General features: G+C 51.8%; 3 protein-coding genes across 7 annotated transcripts in view; 1 reads left to right on the forward strand and 2 right to left on the reverse strand.

The window, feature by feature from the left end:
- The window catches only part of Eci1 (enoyl-CoA delta isomerase 1), a 15,130-nt gene extending 12,501 nt beyond the window's left edge, over nucleotides 1-2,629 (forward strand). Inside the window, exons 5-7 of the mRNA XM_021149102.2 lie at nucleotides 642-773; nucleotides 868-1,046; nucleotides 2,385-2,629. Of these exons, the coding sequence (XP_021004761.1) occupies nucleotides 642-773; nucleotides 868-1,046; nucleotides 2,385-2,551 (478 nt within the window). The 3' untranslated portion in view covers nucleotides 2,552-2,629. The remainder of the gene's footprint in view (nucleotides 1-641; nucleotides 774-867; nucleotides 1,047-2,384) is intronic.
- A 1,011-nt stretch (nucleotides 2,630-3,640) lies between these two features.
- Nucleotides 3,641-6,676, reverse strand: Dnase1l2 (deoxyribonuclease 1 like 2). Of its 3 annotated transcripts, XM_029471482.1 has the most exons (8): nucleotides 6,046-6,676; nucleotides 5,679-5,838; nucleotides 5,441-5,529; nucleotides 5,269-5,352; nucleotides 5,090-5,190; nucleotides 4,896-5,008; nucleotides 4,539-4,790; nucleotides 3,654-4,188 (listed from the first exon to the last, which is right to left on the reverse strand). In XM_029471482.1, exons 2-8 carry the CDS (start codon nucleotides 5,820-5,822, stop codon nucleotides 4,135-4,137), a joined length of 837 nt encoding a protein of 278 aa, XP_029327342.1. In that variant the 5' UTR covers nucleotides 5,823-5,838; nucleotides 6,046-6,676; the 3' UTR covers nucleotides 3,654-4,134. The 3 variants fall into 3 exon arrangements, with proteins under 3 accessions (XP_021005448.1, XP_029327342.1, XP_021005450.1); XM_021149789.2 differs by having other exon boundaries at nucleotides 3,641-4,188; nucleotides 5,679-6,676; XM_021149791.2 differs by having other exon boundaries at nucleotides 4,896-5,190.
- A 130-nt stretch (nucleotides 6,677-6,806) lies between these two features.
- E4f1 (E4F transcription factor 1) overlaps nucleotides 6,807-16,331 on the reverse strand; it is a 12,107-nt gene continuing 2,582 nt past the window's right edge. Inside the window, exons 2-14 of one of the 3 annotated variants that reach the window (XM_021186235.2) lie at nucleotides 14,296-14,447; nucleotides 12,519-12,630; nucleotides 10,196-10,389; nucleotides 9,988-10,108; nucleotides 9,678-9,830; nucleotides 9,411-9,577; nucleotides 8,962-9,171; nucleotides 8,462-8,570; nucleotides 8,139-8,356; nucleotides 7,776-7,974; nucleotides 7,547-7,689; nucleotides 7,414-7,476; nucleotides 6,807-7,337 (exon numbers count right to left, since the gene is read on the reverse strand). In XM_021186235.2, coding sequence (XP_021041894.1) covers nucleotides 6,981-7,337; nucleotides 7,414-7,476; nucleotides 7,547-7,689; nucleotides 7,776-7,974; nucleotides 8,139-8,356; nucleotides 8,462-8,570; nucleotides 8,962-9,171; nucleotides 9,411-9,577; nucleotides 9,678-9,830; nucleotides 9,988-10,108; nucleotides 10,196-10,389; nucleotides 12,519-12,630; nucleotides 14,296-14,447 — 2,198 coding nt within the window. In that variant the 3' untranslated portion in view covers nucleotides 6,807-6,980. The remainder of the gene's footprint in view (nucleotides 7,338-7,413; nucleotides 7,477-7,546; nucleotides 7,690-7,775; nucleotides 7,975-8,138; nucleotides 8,357-8,461; nucleotides 8,571-8,961; nucleotides 9,172-9,410; nucleotides 9,578-9,677; nucleotides 9,831-9,987; nucleotides 10,109-10,195; nucleotides 10,390-12,518; nucleotides 12,631-14,295; nucleotides 14,448-16,331) is intronic. The other 2 variants (XM_029471481.1, XM_021186236.2) reach the window with 2 other exon arrangements.

A 16,331-nucleotide genomic window follows, 5' to 3' on the forward strand; every position in this document is an offset into this window, starting at 1 on the left:
AAGGTCCAGAGTTCAAATCCCAGCAACCACATGGTGGCTCACAACCATCTGTAATGAGATCTGATGCCCTCTTCTGGTGTGTCTGAAGACAGTTACAGTGTACTTAGATATAATAATAATAAATAAATCTTTAAAAAAAAAAAAAAAAAAGAAGAAAAAACTCAAGAGTTCTCTAAGTTGGTGTGGCTCTAAGGATCAGAGCCATGGGAGCTGAAAGGAGAGACTGGAGAGAAAGCTAAAAGAGAATGTAAGACACTGGAGAAAACACGATGACTTGTCTCATTAGGGGGCATGAAGGTCACACAAGGAGGACACTACCATTTTGGGGTTCCCAAGCATACTGGTCACTCTGTGTGATAACAGCTCTACAGCCTGACAGGTCTGTCTTAGCATCAGGTGAAAACTGCAATAGGAGAAGCAACTTGCTGTTCTGAGGAAATTTTTGGCCCCCCCAAATGCTAAAGAGTCCTATGGCAAAGCCTTTGATCCCTGAGGTGCCAGTCGCAGTTTACATACCTACCAAACATACTTGGCCCAGTGCCGTGCCCTGAGCTCTGACCTCTCCTCATCCCTTGCAAGTGTGGGCGTGCCTTCTGCCCTGCCCAGGAATATTACTGGAACACCTCCTGACCAATTCTTTTCTCTCTGCAGGGAGCCTCTCCAGCTGGAGGGTGCCTCTTGGCTCTCTGCTGTGACTACAGGGTTATGGCTGACAACCCCAAATATACTATAGGATTGAATGAGAGCCTGCTGGGCATTGTTGCCCCCTTCTGGTAATACAAAGGACTGCACCCACACTTTATATTTGCATTCTGGTAGAACATCCATCCCCTCATCGCTCAGAGGTAAACAATGTCTTCGTTGCAGGTTTAAAGACATGTATGTGAACACCATCGGGCACCGGGAGGCAGAGCGTGCCCTTCAGCTGGGGACCCTTTTCCCACCAGCAGAGGCCCTCAAGGTGGGAGTGGTGGATGAGGTGGTACCTGAGGATCAGGTACACAGCAAGGCTCGCTCAGTGATGGCCAGGTGGTTAGCTATTCCAGGTAAGGAGCAAGCAGTGGGCAGCTTTGGAGCGGCTGGTTAAGGGAAGCCCTTTCTCATTCTGGTTGACCCACCCTGGTGAAACCAAAAGTCCTCCTCACAAGTTGGGATCTGGGACAGTAGGCTGTGCTCTTGGTCTGTTTCCGTGATGCTGTAACGCAGGAGTGAGCTTTACCTGTCAGGAGACTGCTGTTGAGTAGGGCTCTTACAGAAGGAGGGAAGCCATCAGAACACAGCTGGTCATACAGCCAATGTGGTGAAACGGCAGGGACACCAAAACGTTTTGGTGTTTGACTTTGTTGAGACAGGGTCTCACTGTGTAGCTAAGGTTTTCCTGAAACAACCTACTTACCCCATCTCTTCAGATTTGGAACCTCTCCTTGTTGGAACACGGGCATGTGCCACCAGCTCAGACATTGAACTGTTTGTTTGGTTGGTTGGTTGGTTGGTTGGTTTTCCAAGACAGGGTTTCTCTGTGTAGCCCTGGCTGTCCTAGAACTCACTCTGTAGACCAGGCTGGCCTGGTCTCAGAAACCCACCTGCCTCTGCCTCCCAAGTGCTGGGATTAGTCGTGTGCCACCACGCCCAGGGACAATGAAGTTCATAGATTTCCCAAATTATAAAGAGTTTAGGCAGGCCTCCTTGAAACCCTCTTCTCTTGGGAGCCAGTCCCTCCATGCACTACCAAGCGTTTACTGATTTGGAAAATGCGGTCAATAGAATTCAAGGAAAAGAACATATCAGCTATCTCTGGGACTGTGGGGCTGAGACTTGGGGCCCCAGGCGTGTTCTCTACCGCTGATTTGTGTGCCAAGCCCTAGAAATGACATAAAGCACAGCAAACTTCAAGAGGCAGGCACAGTGGCAGTGCCTGTAATCCTAACACTCGGGACTAAAAGAGCAGTGCTACACATCCAAGACCATCCTGAGCCACAGAGACTGGCTCAGCCGCAACAATAACAACTGTCTCGCACTGGGTGGTGGTGGTGCATGCCTTTAACCCCAGCACTCAGGAGGCAGAGGCAGCCTGATTTCTAAGTTCAAGGCCAGCCTGGTCTACAGAGTGAGTTTCAGGACAGCCAGGGCTATACAGAGAAACCCTGTCTCGAGGGGTTGGGGTGGGGGGAACTCTTGCAGTATTCTCCTGCCTGCTCCTACCTTTTATTTATGTTGGTTTGTCTAGACGGGATATTGCTATGTATTTCAGGCTGACCCTGGACTCCCTAGCCCACCTTAGCTGCCCTAATGCTTTCTCTGATTTTCTGAACTCTAGGAGAGTTTATATTTCAGTACTTGAAGAAAGTATAGGTGAGTTTCATGAGTAACCCTGTTTTCTTCAGACCATTCTCGGCAGCTGACAAAGAACATGATGCGAAAGGCCACCGCAGACAACCTCATCAAGCAGCGAGAGGCTGACATCCAGAATTTCACCAGTTTCATCTCCAAAGACTCCATCCAGAAGTCCCTGCACATGTACTTGGAAAAGCTCAAGCAAAAGAAGGGCTAACCTAGGTGGATTTCTGAGTTCGAGGCCAGCCTGGTCTACAGAGTGAGTTCCAGGACAGCCAGGGCTACACAGAGAAACCCTGTCTCAAAAAAAAAAAAAAAAAAAAAAAAAAAAAAAAAAAAAAAAAAAAAAAAAAAAAAAAAAAAAAAAAAGGAAAGAAAAAAGAAAAAAAAAACAAAAAAACAAAAAAAAGAAGGGCTAACCTACGGCTGCCTCACATGTGCCTTCTAGGGATCCACTGGTCCCAAAGATTATAAACAAGGTATTCTTCAACTTAAAAACTCTTAGCTCTTGTGTTCCTAACCTTAAAATGTCCTGTTTCAGGAATGGAGACATAGGTCAGTGATTATGAACACTAGCTGCTGTTGTAGAGGATGCAGGTTCAAATCCCAGCACCCACGTGGTAACTGCAGTTCCAAGGTATCCAATGCCCCCTCTGGCCTCCAAAAGCACTTCATATGAAGCATGTGGTGCATACACACATACATGCAAATATGCATACATGTACATATACAGTGAGTGTGTGTGTGTGTGTGTTCTAACAGTCCCATTAGCTGGGTGGGGGTAGGTCTGTCGTTACAGTGCTTCCCATGCTATGGTGAGAACTTGAAACAAAGCAGGGCATGGTGGACTCGCTTGACCCCAGTGCTGGCGAGGCAGGGACAGGCGGATCTCTGAGGCTCTAGCCGGCCAGCCAGCGAGTGCCAGTGAGACACCTCCTCTCGAAACAAGGTAGAAACTTGCTGGGCCTCTGGCTTATCCAAGTGTATGTGTACATACAGAGAGGCTGTCCCTCGAAGCATGGGGCCCTATGGCTGCAACTGCAAGCACCTTTCTGGTCCATGAGGCCCCTTTGAACAGCTTGGCCTAAGCAGAGTGCAGGCTGAGCAGGACTCAGGCCCAGCAGTTGCCTTTGCTGTAGGTTCCTTTTCAGAAGGTGGCAGAAGAGCTCACTAACAGGGTAGGTGTAGCTGCCATTGCTGCCGGCAGTGCTACGTGAGGCCTTAGGATCCCTGGGGCAGAATGATCAGGGGCCTGCTCTCAAATCCAGCAGGGTCCAGAAAGACATTACCATCTGAGCTGCCATTGGGTGACTGGGTGATGATTCATGCAAGCATTTGAAGTTTGCACAAAGGCAGTAAGGATAGGGAGCTGGCATGGTGTGGAGGAGCCAGCACCTCCAGGCTGAGAAGTGAACAACAACAACAATGGAAACAGACCTACTGGACAGTAAGACCAGGCTCTGCAGCCTCGATACAGAGGTCTCAGAAAGCACAGAGGCCCCATCCAACCTGTGGGTAGTCCTGGCCAAGAGCGGCTTGTTTATTAAGCATGCAGCTATGTGCCTGGCGCTGCTCGGTTCTCCTCACAGCAGCCCGATGAGGTAGGTGATGTTAGTTCACCTTGCAGATGAGGAAATGGGAGCTTTAAGGAATCCTGTAATGTGTTCACAGCCATTGTCCACGCCAGCTGATCCTACCCTGTGTCCTCAGTGGGTGGGTGGCCTGCCACCTGAATGATTCACTGTGGTGCCATTCCTTGTGGTAATAGTCTGCAGGTGGCATATCCTGAGGCCTTGGCTGTCAGTGAGGCTTGAAAGTCACTTCCACAGGAAAATGGTCACTGATGGCAAGAGCCTGGAAGGAGAGGGGGTGGGGGAGTCTCAGCGGTTCAGCAGGGCAGCATTTTCTCTAGCTGCTCCCCCCACACACACACACACACCCACACCCTGCCACCACCACCACCACCACCAAGAAGGCAGTGAAGGCCTGGTAGCCACTCTTGGGCCTCATACTGCCTCCATGTGGCAGAGAACAGAAGTGTGCCAACAGTCCCTTCCTGGGGGCTTGGCACTCTAAGGACCCTTGTCTAGAATTGCTTTTGCTAGAGCAAACACCAGTGTAAACTCCCAGCGGGTGAGCATTTCTGTGAGCCCTCTCCTGAGGGGGCTGGCTAGTATGTCTGCTGGAGCCCTGTTCACACTCACCTGGGTCTGATCTAGGTCAAATTCCTCCTGAAAGTTGTGAACTGAGGCTGAGTGGGGCTTCAGGCTCCTGCGCAGATGGGCGCCACTCACTACAATCCGGTCATAGGCACAATCTGAGTTGCCCACTGTGGTGTCCACACTGTCTGGGATGAGCCATTTAAACACCTCACTGCTTCGAAGGCGGATCGATGGCCAGTCATGCTCCTTCACGTACTTGCAGTCGGCATTAAAGTCACCCAGAAACAGCATGTCCTGTAGGCAAGCATGGTACATCTTAGTGCACAGTGGTCCAGACCTCTGAGAACACTTGTGGTCTGAGACATGAGTTGGGGGCGAGGGGGTGGGGGGGTTGCCTACATCGGTGTTCCACTTGTCAATGACATCAAGGTACACATCGTAGAGCGCATCGATCTCTGCCACCGCCTGGTGTGGCGCTGCATGGAGGGGGATCAGCACCAGCTCCTTGGCGGCTGTGGAAGGTGAGGGGATATGAGGGTCAAGGGAAGCCTGGAAGAGATAGGTTTGTCTGGGAGAGGGCAGTATCAACTCACCACAGCTAGGAACTGAGAATTTGACCACAAAAGGCTCCCGGCTGAAAGCATCCTCTGGGTCTGGGTACTGGTACGTGCTCACCACTGACGCTACATCTTTCCTGGGAGCAGCAGAGAACAAGATGGCTGGAGCTGCTTACCTCTGCCCCCGTGTCCCCTCCCTGCAACCCGCCTCTCACCTGTAGACAAACAGGTACATTTCCTTGTACTGGTCACGTCCGAGTGGCTTGCTGCTCACAAAGCCATACTCGTGCTTGGACACTCTGCGGAGAGAGACGCCAGTCCCTGGGTCAAGGCACCGAACCAAGCTTGTCATCTTGGCTGGGGTTGTGGGGCCCAGCCCTGCCACACCTGTTAATTTGCTCCATGAGCAAGGACACTGCACTTAGGTCTGGGTCTCGTACCTCTTGCACCAGGGCGATATCATAGCCGGCCAGGATCTGGAGGAAAACCCACAGATGCACCGTCCCAATCAGCCTAATTGCCCAGAGCCTAGCTCCTGGTTCCCATCCTGCTCCCCACTTCCCAAGCCCTCCCTCTCACTCACCCTCCATTGCTCCCAGCCCATCCCCACCCAACTTGGTCTCACCTGTGCTATGACACTGCCACAGTCTGGATCTGACACTTTGTTGTCTCCAAAGCTCTGAACATTGAAGGCTCCAATCCGCAGCGCTGTGGCTCCCATGATCCCCAGTGCCCAAACTGCTGTCAGCGGGGCCCAGGGCCAACCCATGACAAAAGCAGAAAACCTCGAGACAGGAATGTCCCAGAGTAACACCAACCAATACCAAGTCACAGCATGTCTGTAACCAACTAGATCTGGCACCCAGGATTGGCCTGCATCCTGACACACTCCCGTGTTTCTCCAGTGTGTATGGAGACAGTGATGTCATTGCAAGGCTGGAAAGATTCTATTTCCATGCAGTCTCTGGCTCAGCCAAGCCCCTTGGACTTACCTGGGCTGTGAATAAAATGTCCCGAGTCAGTGAGATTCAGTCCAGACTGAGGGCCTAAGATGGCTCAAGATGAACTGCAGTCTTGGACCCACAATAGCTCTGATTTCAAAGCACTCAGGTATATGATGCCCTGGACCAGGAAGGGGCTGGGCTACAATGGGAACCACCCCTTCCATGGGGTGGATTCCAGAACTGGCTCACATTCCAGAGACCCAAGAGGGCAAGGGACAGAGCATATGCTAAGTCATTTCCATTAACTGAAAATCAGGGCAAAAGCCCCTAGCCACCTCAACACTATACTGAAAGGGACAGCCATGCCCATGGCCAACTTCTCTTTCTTCCTAGAGTTGTATCCCCTCAGGGAAGCAGGCTGAGAAACTAAGAAAGCCCAGCTCTAGCCTGCTCTGCCATCTCCTGCTGCTTCTCCAACACCGGCCCATCACAGAGGAAAGCATCAGCTACTCGGGCTGACCCAAGTTCCTAGGTCTCTAGACCAACCTCATAGTCCCAGATGTGGAAGCTGAGAAGGAACACCTCATACCCTAGCAGGCCTGTGAAAACTGGAGTCACAGATCCAGCTAGGTAGGGTAGGAGGCTGTCTGTCAACATGCCAGAGACACCCACGCGCCTTGAGGCGCCACCAGGGCTAGAAGCCAAGAGTGTTGCTAGAGGGTGGCCTGAGCAGGCAAGTGTGTCCAGAGGGTACCTATGAAGGCAGTTGTGCCAGCCCCAGAGGCTGCCTCTACCCCATCACAACAAACTGCAGGTTTTTTATGTTTTATTGTAAAGCAGAAAACAAACAAACAAAAACAATCCCAAAACTGCCTGTTCTCTCTCTCTCTCTCCTTTGGCTGCCTGAACTTGGATGTCTTCTGACCAGGCAAGTGCAGGGAGACACTAAGGGTCCTCGATCTTCCACAGCAGAGGCCCTCAAACTATACGATGACCGTCTGTACCTCAAGCTGGCCCTCTGGTGAAGCGATGACCAGCTCTCCTCCGTGCTCAAGGATCTCTATGTCCTCTGATGACACCATTGTCACAGTGGCCTGTTCAGTACTGTTTGGACCTGCCCGGGCTGTGAGCACAGTACCCTCACTGATCGCTGAAGCCAGTGTCATGGCCACCTGCTCAGTAAGACTCTCAGGAGTGGCAATGGTGATCGTGTCTGCAGCAGCTGCCTCCGAACCCAGTGCTGTCTCCTGGTCCATGGTGACATTCTGCACGATGATCTGGTGCCCAGCACCAGCCTGGTGGACGATCTGCTGGACCACCTTCATGATGTGACTGTCCACCTGCAGAGAGCATGGCTCAGCCTGAGGGGCTGCCCAGCAGTCCGGTGATTCTCCCATCCCTCACCCAGACCCTCACCTCTGTCTGCGTGCCCTCAATGATCTCGGTGGCTTCACTGGTCTCTGTGTCATCTGCAGTGGCCTGGACAGTTGACTGGAGGTCATCATGGGCTGTCCCGAGTCCAAACCTGCCCCACCAGCTTTATACCTACCTCAATAATGTACTCTTGGGTATCAGCTACCACAGACGAGAACTCCACCAGCACGGTGTGGGGGTCTTCTGCAAGCACAGTGGCAGCCGCAGAAGGGCTCTCCTCAGATACCAGCAACTCCTCCACTTCTAGCAGGCAGCCCCCTGCCAACGGGGATGGTCAGCCCAGTCTGGGCCAGTTGACCCCAGCCCTTACGCCCTCACCCTCTCCTGCCACGTGTGGCTCAAACCTTTAGTGCGCAGGTGCCGGTTGAGTGTGCCATGCTCTGCGAAGCCACGGCCACACTTGTAGCACTTGAAAGGTTTCTCGCCTGTGTGGTGCCTCACATGCCGCACCAGAGAGCCCTTCTCCCGGAAGCCTCGGCTGCAGAACTGGCACACATGGGGCTTTTCTTCCAGATGTGTCCGGAAGTGTACTTGCTGGGCATTCTAGGGAGACCTTTCTGTGACAGCCTGCTCTCCACCGTACCCCACCCCCCAGGTCTGAGAGGCTAAGAGTAAACAGACTGGGCTAGGAAGAGGGCACAACCAGACCCCCATTAGACAGCGGAGGGTGGTTTAGGTATAAGGATCTCTGCAGGACCGAAGCTTACCTTGGTTTTGTAACGCTTGCCGCACTGGGGACAAGGGAAAGGCCTCTCGTCTGAGTGGACACGTCGGTGGCCCCGCACATGAGCGATGGTCTTGTAAAGCTTCCCACAGTCTCCACAACGGAAGCGGCGCTCGTGCACGTGCACCTCCTGGTGCTTCTTGAGCAGGTAGGCTTTGGGGAAGGCCTTGCCACACTGTGTGCAGGTGAATGGCCTCGGCGCTGAAGCCATACCCAATGTCAGGGCATTTTCACCACCCACAAGCCTACCAGCTGCCAGCCCATGGACTACGCCACCCACGGACCCCTCACCTCCCTACTACCCACCTATGTGACCTCTCTTGTGGGCCTCCAGCGTGGCTGCTGTTGGGAAAGTCTCACTGCACTGAGGGCACGGGTGGGTCCTGGGCACAGTGGCGGCCTCACTGGCCACCTGCTGGGAGACCACAGACCAACCTCTAGTACCTACTGTAAGCTGTGCTTCAATGGTACCAAAAGCAAGAGTCAGCCCTCTTCCCTCCAGGCTTTAGGTAAGGGAGTTAACAGTCTAGAGAGCAGTAGAGCAGAAAGCAATGCTACTCTTCAAGCCAGGCATGGTGGTGCAGCCTGCAATTCCAGCACCCAGTAGAAGCAGGAGAACCAAGAACTGAGGTTAACACTGGCTACACCGTAAATTTGAGGCTACCTGGATTACACTAGACTGTTTCTCAAAGACAGAAAAAAACTAAATAAAAATGAATGAGGTAGCTAGCAGCTCCCACCCCCACATGAGAAGCAAACATTGGGTCAGCCCCATCAGAGGGAGCAGGACAGTAACAAAAACCTACTGTCTCTATCTGCTCCACCTTCAGCAGTGGCAGTTCTGGGGATCCATCTCCCAGGCACTGGGGACTGGAACCAGAGGGAGGGGCTGGCTCCAGAGCACTCTCATCTCCAGCAACCCTCTCAAGGACGATGCCAGAATTCTGCATGGCCTGATGTAGCAGGTTCTCACGGCTGTTCTCACTGGAACAGGGGAGCTCCTCCGAGTCTGGGGACTGTAAGGGAGATAGAGGGAGAGAAGGAAGGAGGCAAGCCTGTCAGGCAGCCCAGCACAGAGCACCCATTCCCTCCCCACCCCCACCCCCGGCAGACTCCCCACAGGCCCATCTCTGGAGCCCCATGCTGCACAGCCAGCTAACTGACTTTGTTCTCATTAAATTCCACCCCATTCTCCCTAGACTTGAACTCGTACTCCCTCACTGCTTCCCTGCCAAAGCTCAGGAAGATCACCCACCTCTGGGGTCAGGGCTTTCATGCCCAGGGGAAGCTCCTGCATCTGGACGTGGACTTCATGGATGACAGTACCCTTGGCATCTGTCACCAGGTGAATCACAGGTGATGTCTCCATGGGGTCTCCTGCCACTGATGATGTCACCGTCCCCACAGTGGAGGCACTGGACCCTTTAAGGCAGAGTTCAATGAGTCCTTGAAGAGCCTGGCAGCCAATTTGGGAAACCCCAGTCCCAGGAACTCAGGTGGGCTGCCTCCCCCCAAAGCTGACCTGCAGGCACTTCCTCTTTGCCCACAGCTGTGTCCTTGCTTATGCTGAAGCGGATCTTTTCTGTGCATGGAGTGAGAGATTTGAGGTGCCGAGTCAGAGCGCCTGACTCTCGGAAACTCTTTCCACACTTGGCACATTTGTAGGGGCGCTCATCTGTAGAGAGAACAGTCAGCCCCCGGTGGGAGATGGACAATGTCCTGTGTTGAGGGGATACCAGGTCTTTTCATCTAGAAGGACACAGGCAAGCTGTAGGGTCCCCTAGAGCCAACCAGCAGTTATTTAGTGTAGCTCGAACCCCCACTTCACATACCAGTGTGCCGTCGGTGGTGCCGGATGAGAGAGCCCTTGGTCCGAAAAGAGGCCCCACAGAGCTTGCACTCATGGTCCTTGTGGCTGCTGTGCGTTACCATATGGGCCTTGAGGATGCTGCCCTGTGGGGAGGAGCAGTAAGGCTCAAGGCACTTCGTTGGATAGGAACATGGAGGGGAGCCATCAGGCCCTTGGCCCCAGGGGCTCACCGTTTTGAAGGTCTTGTGACATAGCATGCACACGTAGCGGCCTTCCTTGTTCACCAGCAGCTTGACTTGGGCCTGCTCACCCTCCCCAAGAAGCCCAAGTTCCTGATGGTTAGGACTGCCTGGAGCCTCTGCCATCTCGCCATCCCCTGGCTCTGCCTCAGCAGCCACAATGACCTCTTTGATGTGCCCACTTCCTGAGGGAGAGGCAAGTTAACATAAGCCTAAAAAACCTATCACAGTCCTGCCCAGAGAGATCCCTCCACAGGTGTCCACTAGAAGCCTCAGAACCATCTAGATCACACACCACCTCAGTCCTAGGGCTTAGAACCTAGATCCAATCTGCACCGAGGGAAATCCACGCAGCAGCCATTACAGGCAACCGAACATGGTAGAGAGACCACCTCAACTCAGTAGCGCTGTCTGAGCTCAGGGTCCCCAGATTGTGCCCAATATGGACACTCCCCATGAGGAGATATCCCATCCCCATGCCAAGAGGCACAGGGGCTCAGTCCCACAACAGGATACCATGGTAAATAGGCAGCGGATATCCTAGTTCAGTTCCCTGCATGTTTTTCTGCTAGATGGTCCCAAACTCGACAATAGAAAGGACAGAGGGTCCTGGGGGCTGTCTGCTGGCCTTTGCTGCCAGTGGGTACACAGGCAGGCCTAGCCAGATGCATGTGCAGAACTAACTGGAGAAAGTAGACACTGCAATGGTTAGAGGAAAGAAGGCCAGGATTCTGTCCTTCCCAGAGGATGCTGAGTAGCCAGGCTACACACACTTCCCTTTTTCTACTCAAAGGTGGTGGTAGGAACCAGCCACACACCTGTCTTAGAAGCCATTTCATCCTGCTGGCTGTGTTCTGTCAAGCCATTCTCTCAAAACACAATGAGTAAGCACCATGAGTCAGAAACAATTAAGGGCATCCATCTCTCGCCCATGCTTCAGCCCAGTGCTCCAAAAGTCCCTTCCCAAAGGACAGACCTGATGGGCGAGGAACACAGGTGCACCATCCCAAGAGGAAATTCCTTTGTACTAGACAGGATACAGAGAACCTAGAGCTGATACTCTGCCACCCCACGCCGCCCCTGCTGGCCAGCCCACTGCCTCACTTCCTGTTCTTTACCCAGGCCATTAAAAATGCTGGTGGCCCCTGGATCCCCTCCCCTGGGGATACCTGCAGAGAATACAGGAGCAGAGGGTCCCTGAAGAGGGGAATGCTGTGCTAACCCAAAGCTTTAAATTACTGGAGGTTGGGAGTAGGTGGAAAAGGACCCAGCTGGTAGAGCCTGATTATACATCAAAACCCAGAGAACTTGTTTTCCAAACACCACCACCCACCACAGAAACTAAACTATATGCCGGAGTCCCACCCCCACGTGCCAACATTCCGAAGTCTGAGTATTGAGGGATGAGTCTCCCTGTTGCAGGAACATTGAGAAAGGCAGTGGGGACTCAGACAGGTGTGCCACCTCCTCAGGAAGGCAATGCGCTCAGAGCCCCCTTCCCAAGGTTGGCTTCCTCAACAGACCTTTCTGCTTCCTGCCCCGGCTGACTGTCAGAGCTTCTCAAGGTCAAGTTCTATCCTGTCTCAATCCCTTCCTGCCCATTCATCCACCTGCCTTGGCCCCAGCAGAGCACTGAGCATCAGCTTCCCAACATCCATTATCCTTCAATGGCTTTTGAACACTCATCCCTTTCCTGAACTCAGTCAGTCTCTTGACTCCCTCTACCTGTCCTCAACCAGAATGCCCTTTGAATACTCCCTGGCTCCTCAGCATAGTCTCCAAGTAATGAGCACTTGACCCAACCCAGCCCTCTCAGTAGCCCCTGTCCACGGCAGTCAGTGAGCACTTCAATTGAAAGCATTAGCCATCAAAGAGGCTCGGCGTTATATGCTCATAAAAGCCCAACAAGAACCAGGGCAGCAATCCTCATGCCAGTGTAAACAAGCAGAGGGACAGGAAGGAAGGCTCAGGTGGCAGAGAAGTGCAGAAGATGCTAAGGAGGACCAGGACAGAGACCGCCTGCCAATGCACGGGAGAGAGACAAGTTCATAGTGTTGTACACCCCGAGATCCCCAATGCCTACAAGTACCCTGGGCCGGAAAAATGACCTGGGCTTCCCTTCCTGAAGAGCATGGTAGCTACTGATCCTCCTCCTGCCTAGGGGAAGGCTCACATGAGGCTGGGGCCCCTCAGTGGACAGGCCTGGCTCTTGGGAGAGTGAAGGATATGAGCAGTGGATCCCCCAGCCCTGACTATAAATCAGCCATCAAGCAATCCCTCGGAATTGAGGGCGACCCGTGGACAGCTGCCTTACCAACAAGGTCAGGAGCATGGCTGATGTCTTCTGCTAGAGAGGTGGCCTCCACCACGATGTGAGCCACAGTGATGGGTTCATCTGGACCTCCCTCTGCTGCTGTGGGCACCACCTGTCAATGTGGTCACAAACACATGAGATGCACCTGTGGGTTCCAGAATTGAGAGAAGAACCTCGGCTCCCTGTGTGGAAGAAGGGAGCTTCCTTCTAGTCCAGTCCATGTCCTACAGGAAGGCTGTAGGGTGGGCTCCTGAGGGAGCATGGCTCTGAGCCTGACTCGAAGCCTGGCCCCAGAGTCTGGGTCAGCCCCAATCAGTCTAACACCTCTGACCACCATGGCCTGGGCAAAGATCAGAGAGCATAAATAGTGAGGCTAGCTGCAGGAGTGTAGCACCTCTGCCCCACCACCCCAGCCACACGGTCAGAAGAAAGGCCCCCGTGGCTATGGTGAGACATACCATCCAGGAAGGCTCTCAGTGAGGGGCAAGTACTAAGGGCAGGACTGGAGAGTTAATCCTTTTCTACTGCAGTCTGTAGGGCTCCCTACTCATATCCTACGGCCACTGAATTTTCTAGCAAAGCCCCTCTACCTTCCTAATGCCACACCCTATAATACAGTTCCTCACACATGGTGACCCCAACTATAAAATTATTTTTGTTGCTACTTTATAACTGTAATCTTAATACTGTTATGAATCGTAATGTAAATATTTATGTTTTCTGATGGTCTTGGGTAACCCCTGTGAAAGGGTTGTTTGACAACTCCAAAACGGTCACAACCCACAGGTTGAGAACACTGTCCTAGAGGCTCCCTTCTCTTGGAGCAAGGGTACTAAAGACTGAACCTGGAGCCTCATGCAGGTTAAATAAACATTCTACTACAGAGCTATATTCCTAGGCCTCTCTTCATTTGTAAAAATATAAGAGATGTATTTATTTTTATTTTATGTACATGAGTGTTCTGCTTGTATGTATGTATGTATGTATGTATGTATGTATGTATACAACATGTGTGCCTACTACCCACAAAGGCCAGAAAGAGGGCATCAGAATCCACAGACCTGGAGTAGCAGATGGTTGTGAGCTGCCACACAAGAGCTGGGACTGAGCTTGAGTTCTCTACAAGAGCAACAAGTGCTCTTAACCACTCAGTCATTGCTCCAACCTCCTTTAAGTTGTTATTTTGAATCGAAGTTGTCTAAGATAGCCTCAAACTTACACTGTAGCTCAAGTTGGCCTTAAACCTGAAATCCTTCTGCATTAGCCGCCTCTGAAGCTGGGATCACAGACCTATACTACCAGGCCTGGCCAGAGCCTCTTCTTCATTGTACCCACTAAGACTGATGAGAGAGCATCCGTATCATAAGGAGCTGTCTAATTTAGTAAGACAGTGAGTACATCCCCCGACACACCACTGGGATCCAATCAAGTGGCTTATCTTCCTGGAGGTCCTAGGACCCAGTAGGGCCTACTACAAGAGATCCCTGGGAACCATATGTATAGGACAGGAGATAAGGAAAAAGACAGAAGTTTCCATGATCTCTTAACACACACACACACACACACCCTACAGCTATGTAGGCTGCTAAGGTTGAGTTACCCCAGGCCATGCAAAGCACCACAACCCTCTTACTAGTATAGCCTGGTCTTCCCTCACTCACAGCCATGCATAACTGCCACTTGTCATAAATCAGCTGCACAGGTTGGTCAAAACATCCTGTTTCATAAATGAGCCAAACCAGAGGAGTGAGGATGGTACCAACTAGAATGGGCTCACCTCCTGGTCCAGCAGTGCAGTGGCAGCAGGGGTGGTGGGCAGGGCCTCCTGTGGGGCCCGATGGCAGGTCTTCTGAATCTTGTGCTGGACAAAGTCCTCCAAGGCAGTGAATTCCACTTGGCAGCGGCCACATCTGTGCACATCGTCCTCATCTGCAATAAGCCTTATGTCAAAGGGACTGTGGGCAATCAGGTCCTTATCTAGCTTCCCTTCAAGGCTGAGAAGGAGATACCCAAGGATGGCCTCAAACCAGAGTTGGTATGCCTGCTCACCCAGGAGCTACTGGGAACACACTGGAGGAACACACATCCAAGGCTGGGGAAGTCTAGGGTCTAACCCCATCCTTTAGAGGTCTACAGAAGCAAGGCCTCCCAGAGAGACCAGCATTCGCTACAGAGTTACCCTGACCACACAGTTATCCTGCAAGGACGCACTGAAGCTGTCCTATCCAAAGTTCCCACCCTCCAACCTAGCCAGGGAGGGGAAGGCTGGGCGGCACAGGAACTCACCCAAGCAAGCTTGGAGACAGCAGAGGGCCCACAATTAAAATTACCAGGGAGCTGGGGATGTAGCTCAATGGTAGAGCACTTGCCTAGCATGCATAAGACCTCTGAGTTTGGATCCCCAGAATTTAAAACATTTTAAGGACTGCTGGTGATTGAATGTGTAAGCCTCTCACTTGCCATACGGAAATTATTTCCACATCTTGAGAAGAATAAAGTGGGCTAATTAGTGTATCTGGTGCACAACAGGGACTTTTAGAAGGTTGATATCCACAAAGAACTACCTAATAGGCCAGCTTTTTAAAAACACAGAATAGCAGGAGCCCTCACCTATGACCAAACAATCTCACTATTTTGTATATGGTGCTGAAAACGAGCTTTGAACATGCTAAGCAAACATTCTACCATTGGGACACACCCACACCCTGCCTCTTCCTTTCTCTCTTCTGATGCTACATTGTCCCCATTGGGTAGCATCCTGCTCCGAGTCTACTCCAGGGATAAAGCAGTCCAAAGCAATTACACATCCCACATACACTGCATCTGGGCCCCTCACCAACAGATCAAGACACTTCTCCTCACTAGCCCTTAATATATAATAACTACATAAGAATTATTTGTATAGCCGGGCAGTGGTAGCACATGCCTTTAATGCCAGCACTTGGGAGGCAGAGGCAGGCAGATTTCTGAGTTCAAGGCCAGCCTGGTCTACAGAGTGAGTTCCAGGACTGCCAGGGCTATACAGAGAAACCATGTCTCAAAAAACAAAACAAAACAAAACAAAAAAGAATTGTTTTTTGGGAGCTGGCTTAGTGGTTAAGAGCACTGGCTGCTCTACCTGAGGACCCAGGTTCAATCCCCAGCACCCACATAACTCATACACAGAGCTCTACATGGCCACAGCTGTCCTGAATTTCACTACTTAGAACCAGGATGGCTTGAACTCAGATTTGCCTGCCTCTGCCTCCTCTGTGCTGGTGTGCACCACCACTCCTGCCCTCTCCCCCTTTTGCTTTAAGAGTTATCTATTTTTACTTCATATGTGGGTGTTTTGCCTACATGTATGTCGGTATACTATATGTGTGGCTGGTGCCCACAAAGAACAGAAGAAGGTATCAGATCACCTGGAATTAGTTACAAACATTTACACTTGTTAACTACTGTATAAGTGCTAGGAATTGAACCCAGGTCCTCTGCAAGAGCAACAAGTACTTTTTTTTCTTTTTGAGACAGGGTTTCTCTGTGTAGCCCTGGCTGTCCTGGAATGCACTTTGTAGACCAGGCTGGCCACAAACTCAGAGATCTCCTGCCTCTGCCTCTGCCTCCCAAGTGCTGGGATTAAAGGCGTGCGTGCGCCACCATAGCTCAGCTACAACAAGTACTCTTAGCTACTGAGCCATCCTTCCAACTTAGCACTTAAGAATTTAACCAAATCAGGGCTGGTGAGATGGCTCAGTGGGTAAGAGCACCCGACTGCTCTTCCAAAGGTCCAGAGTTCAAATCCCAGCAACCACATGGTGGCTCATAACCATC

Source organism: Mus caroli, chromosome 17 (assembly GCF_900094665.2).
Source record: "Mus caroli chromosome 17, CAROLI_EIJ_v1.1, whole genome shotgun sequence".
Taxonomy (NCBI): Eukaryota; Metazoa; Chordata; class Mammalia; order Rodentia; family Muridae; genus Mus; species Mus caroli.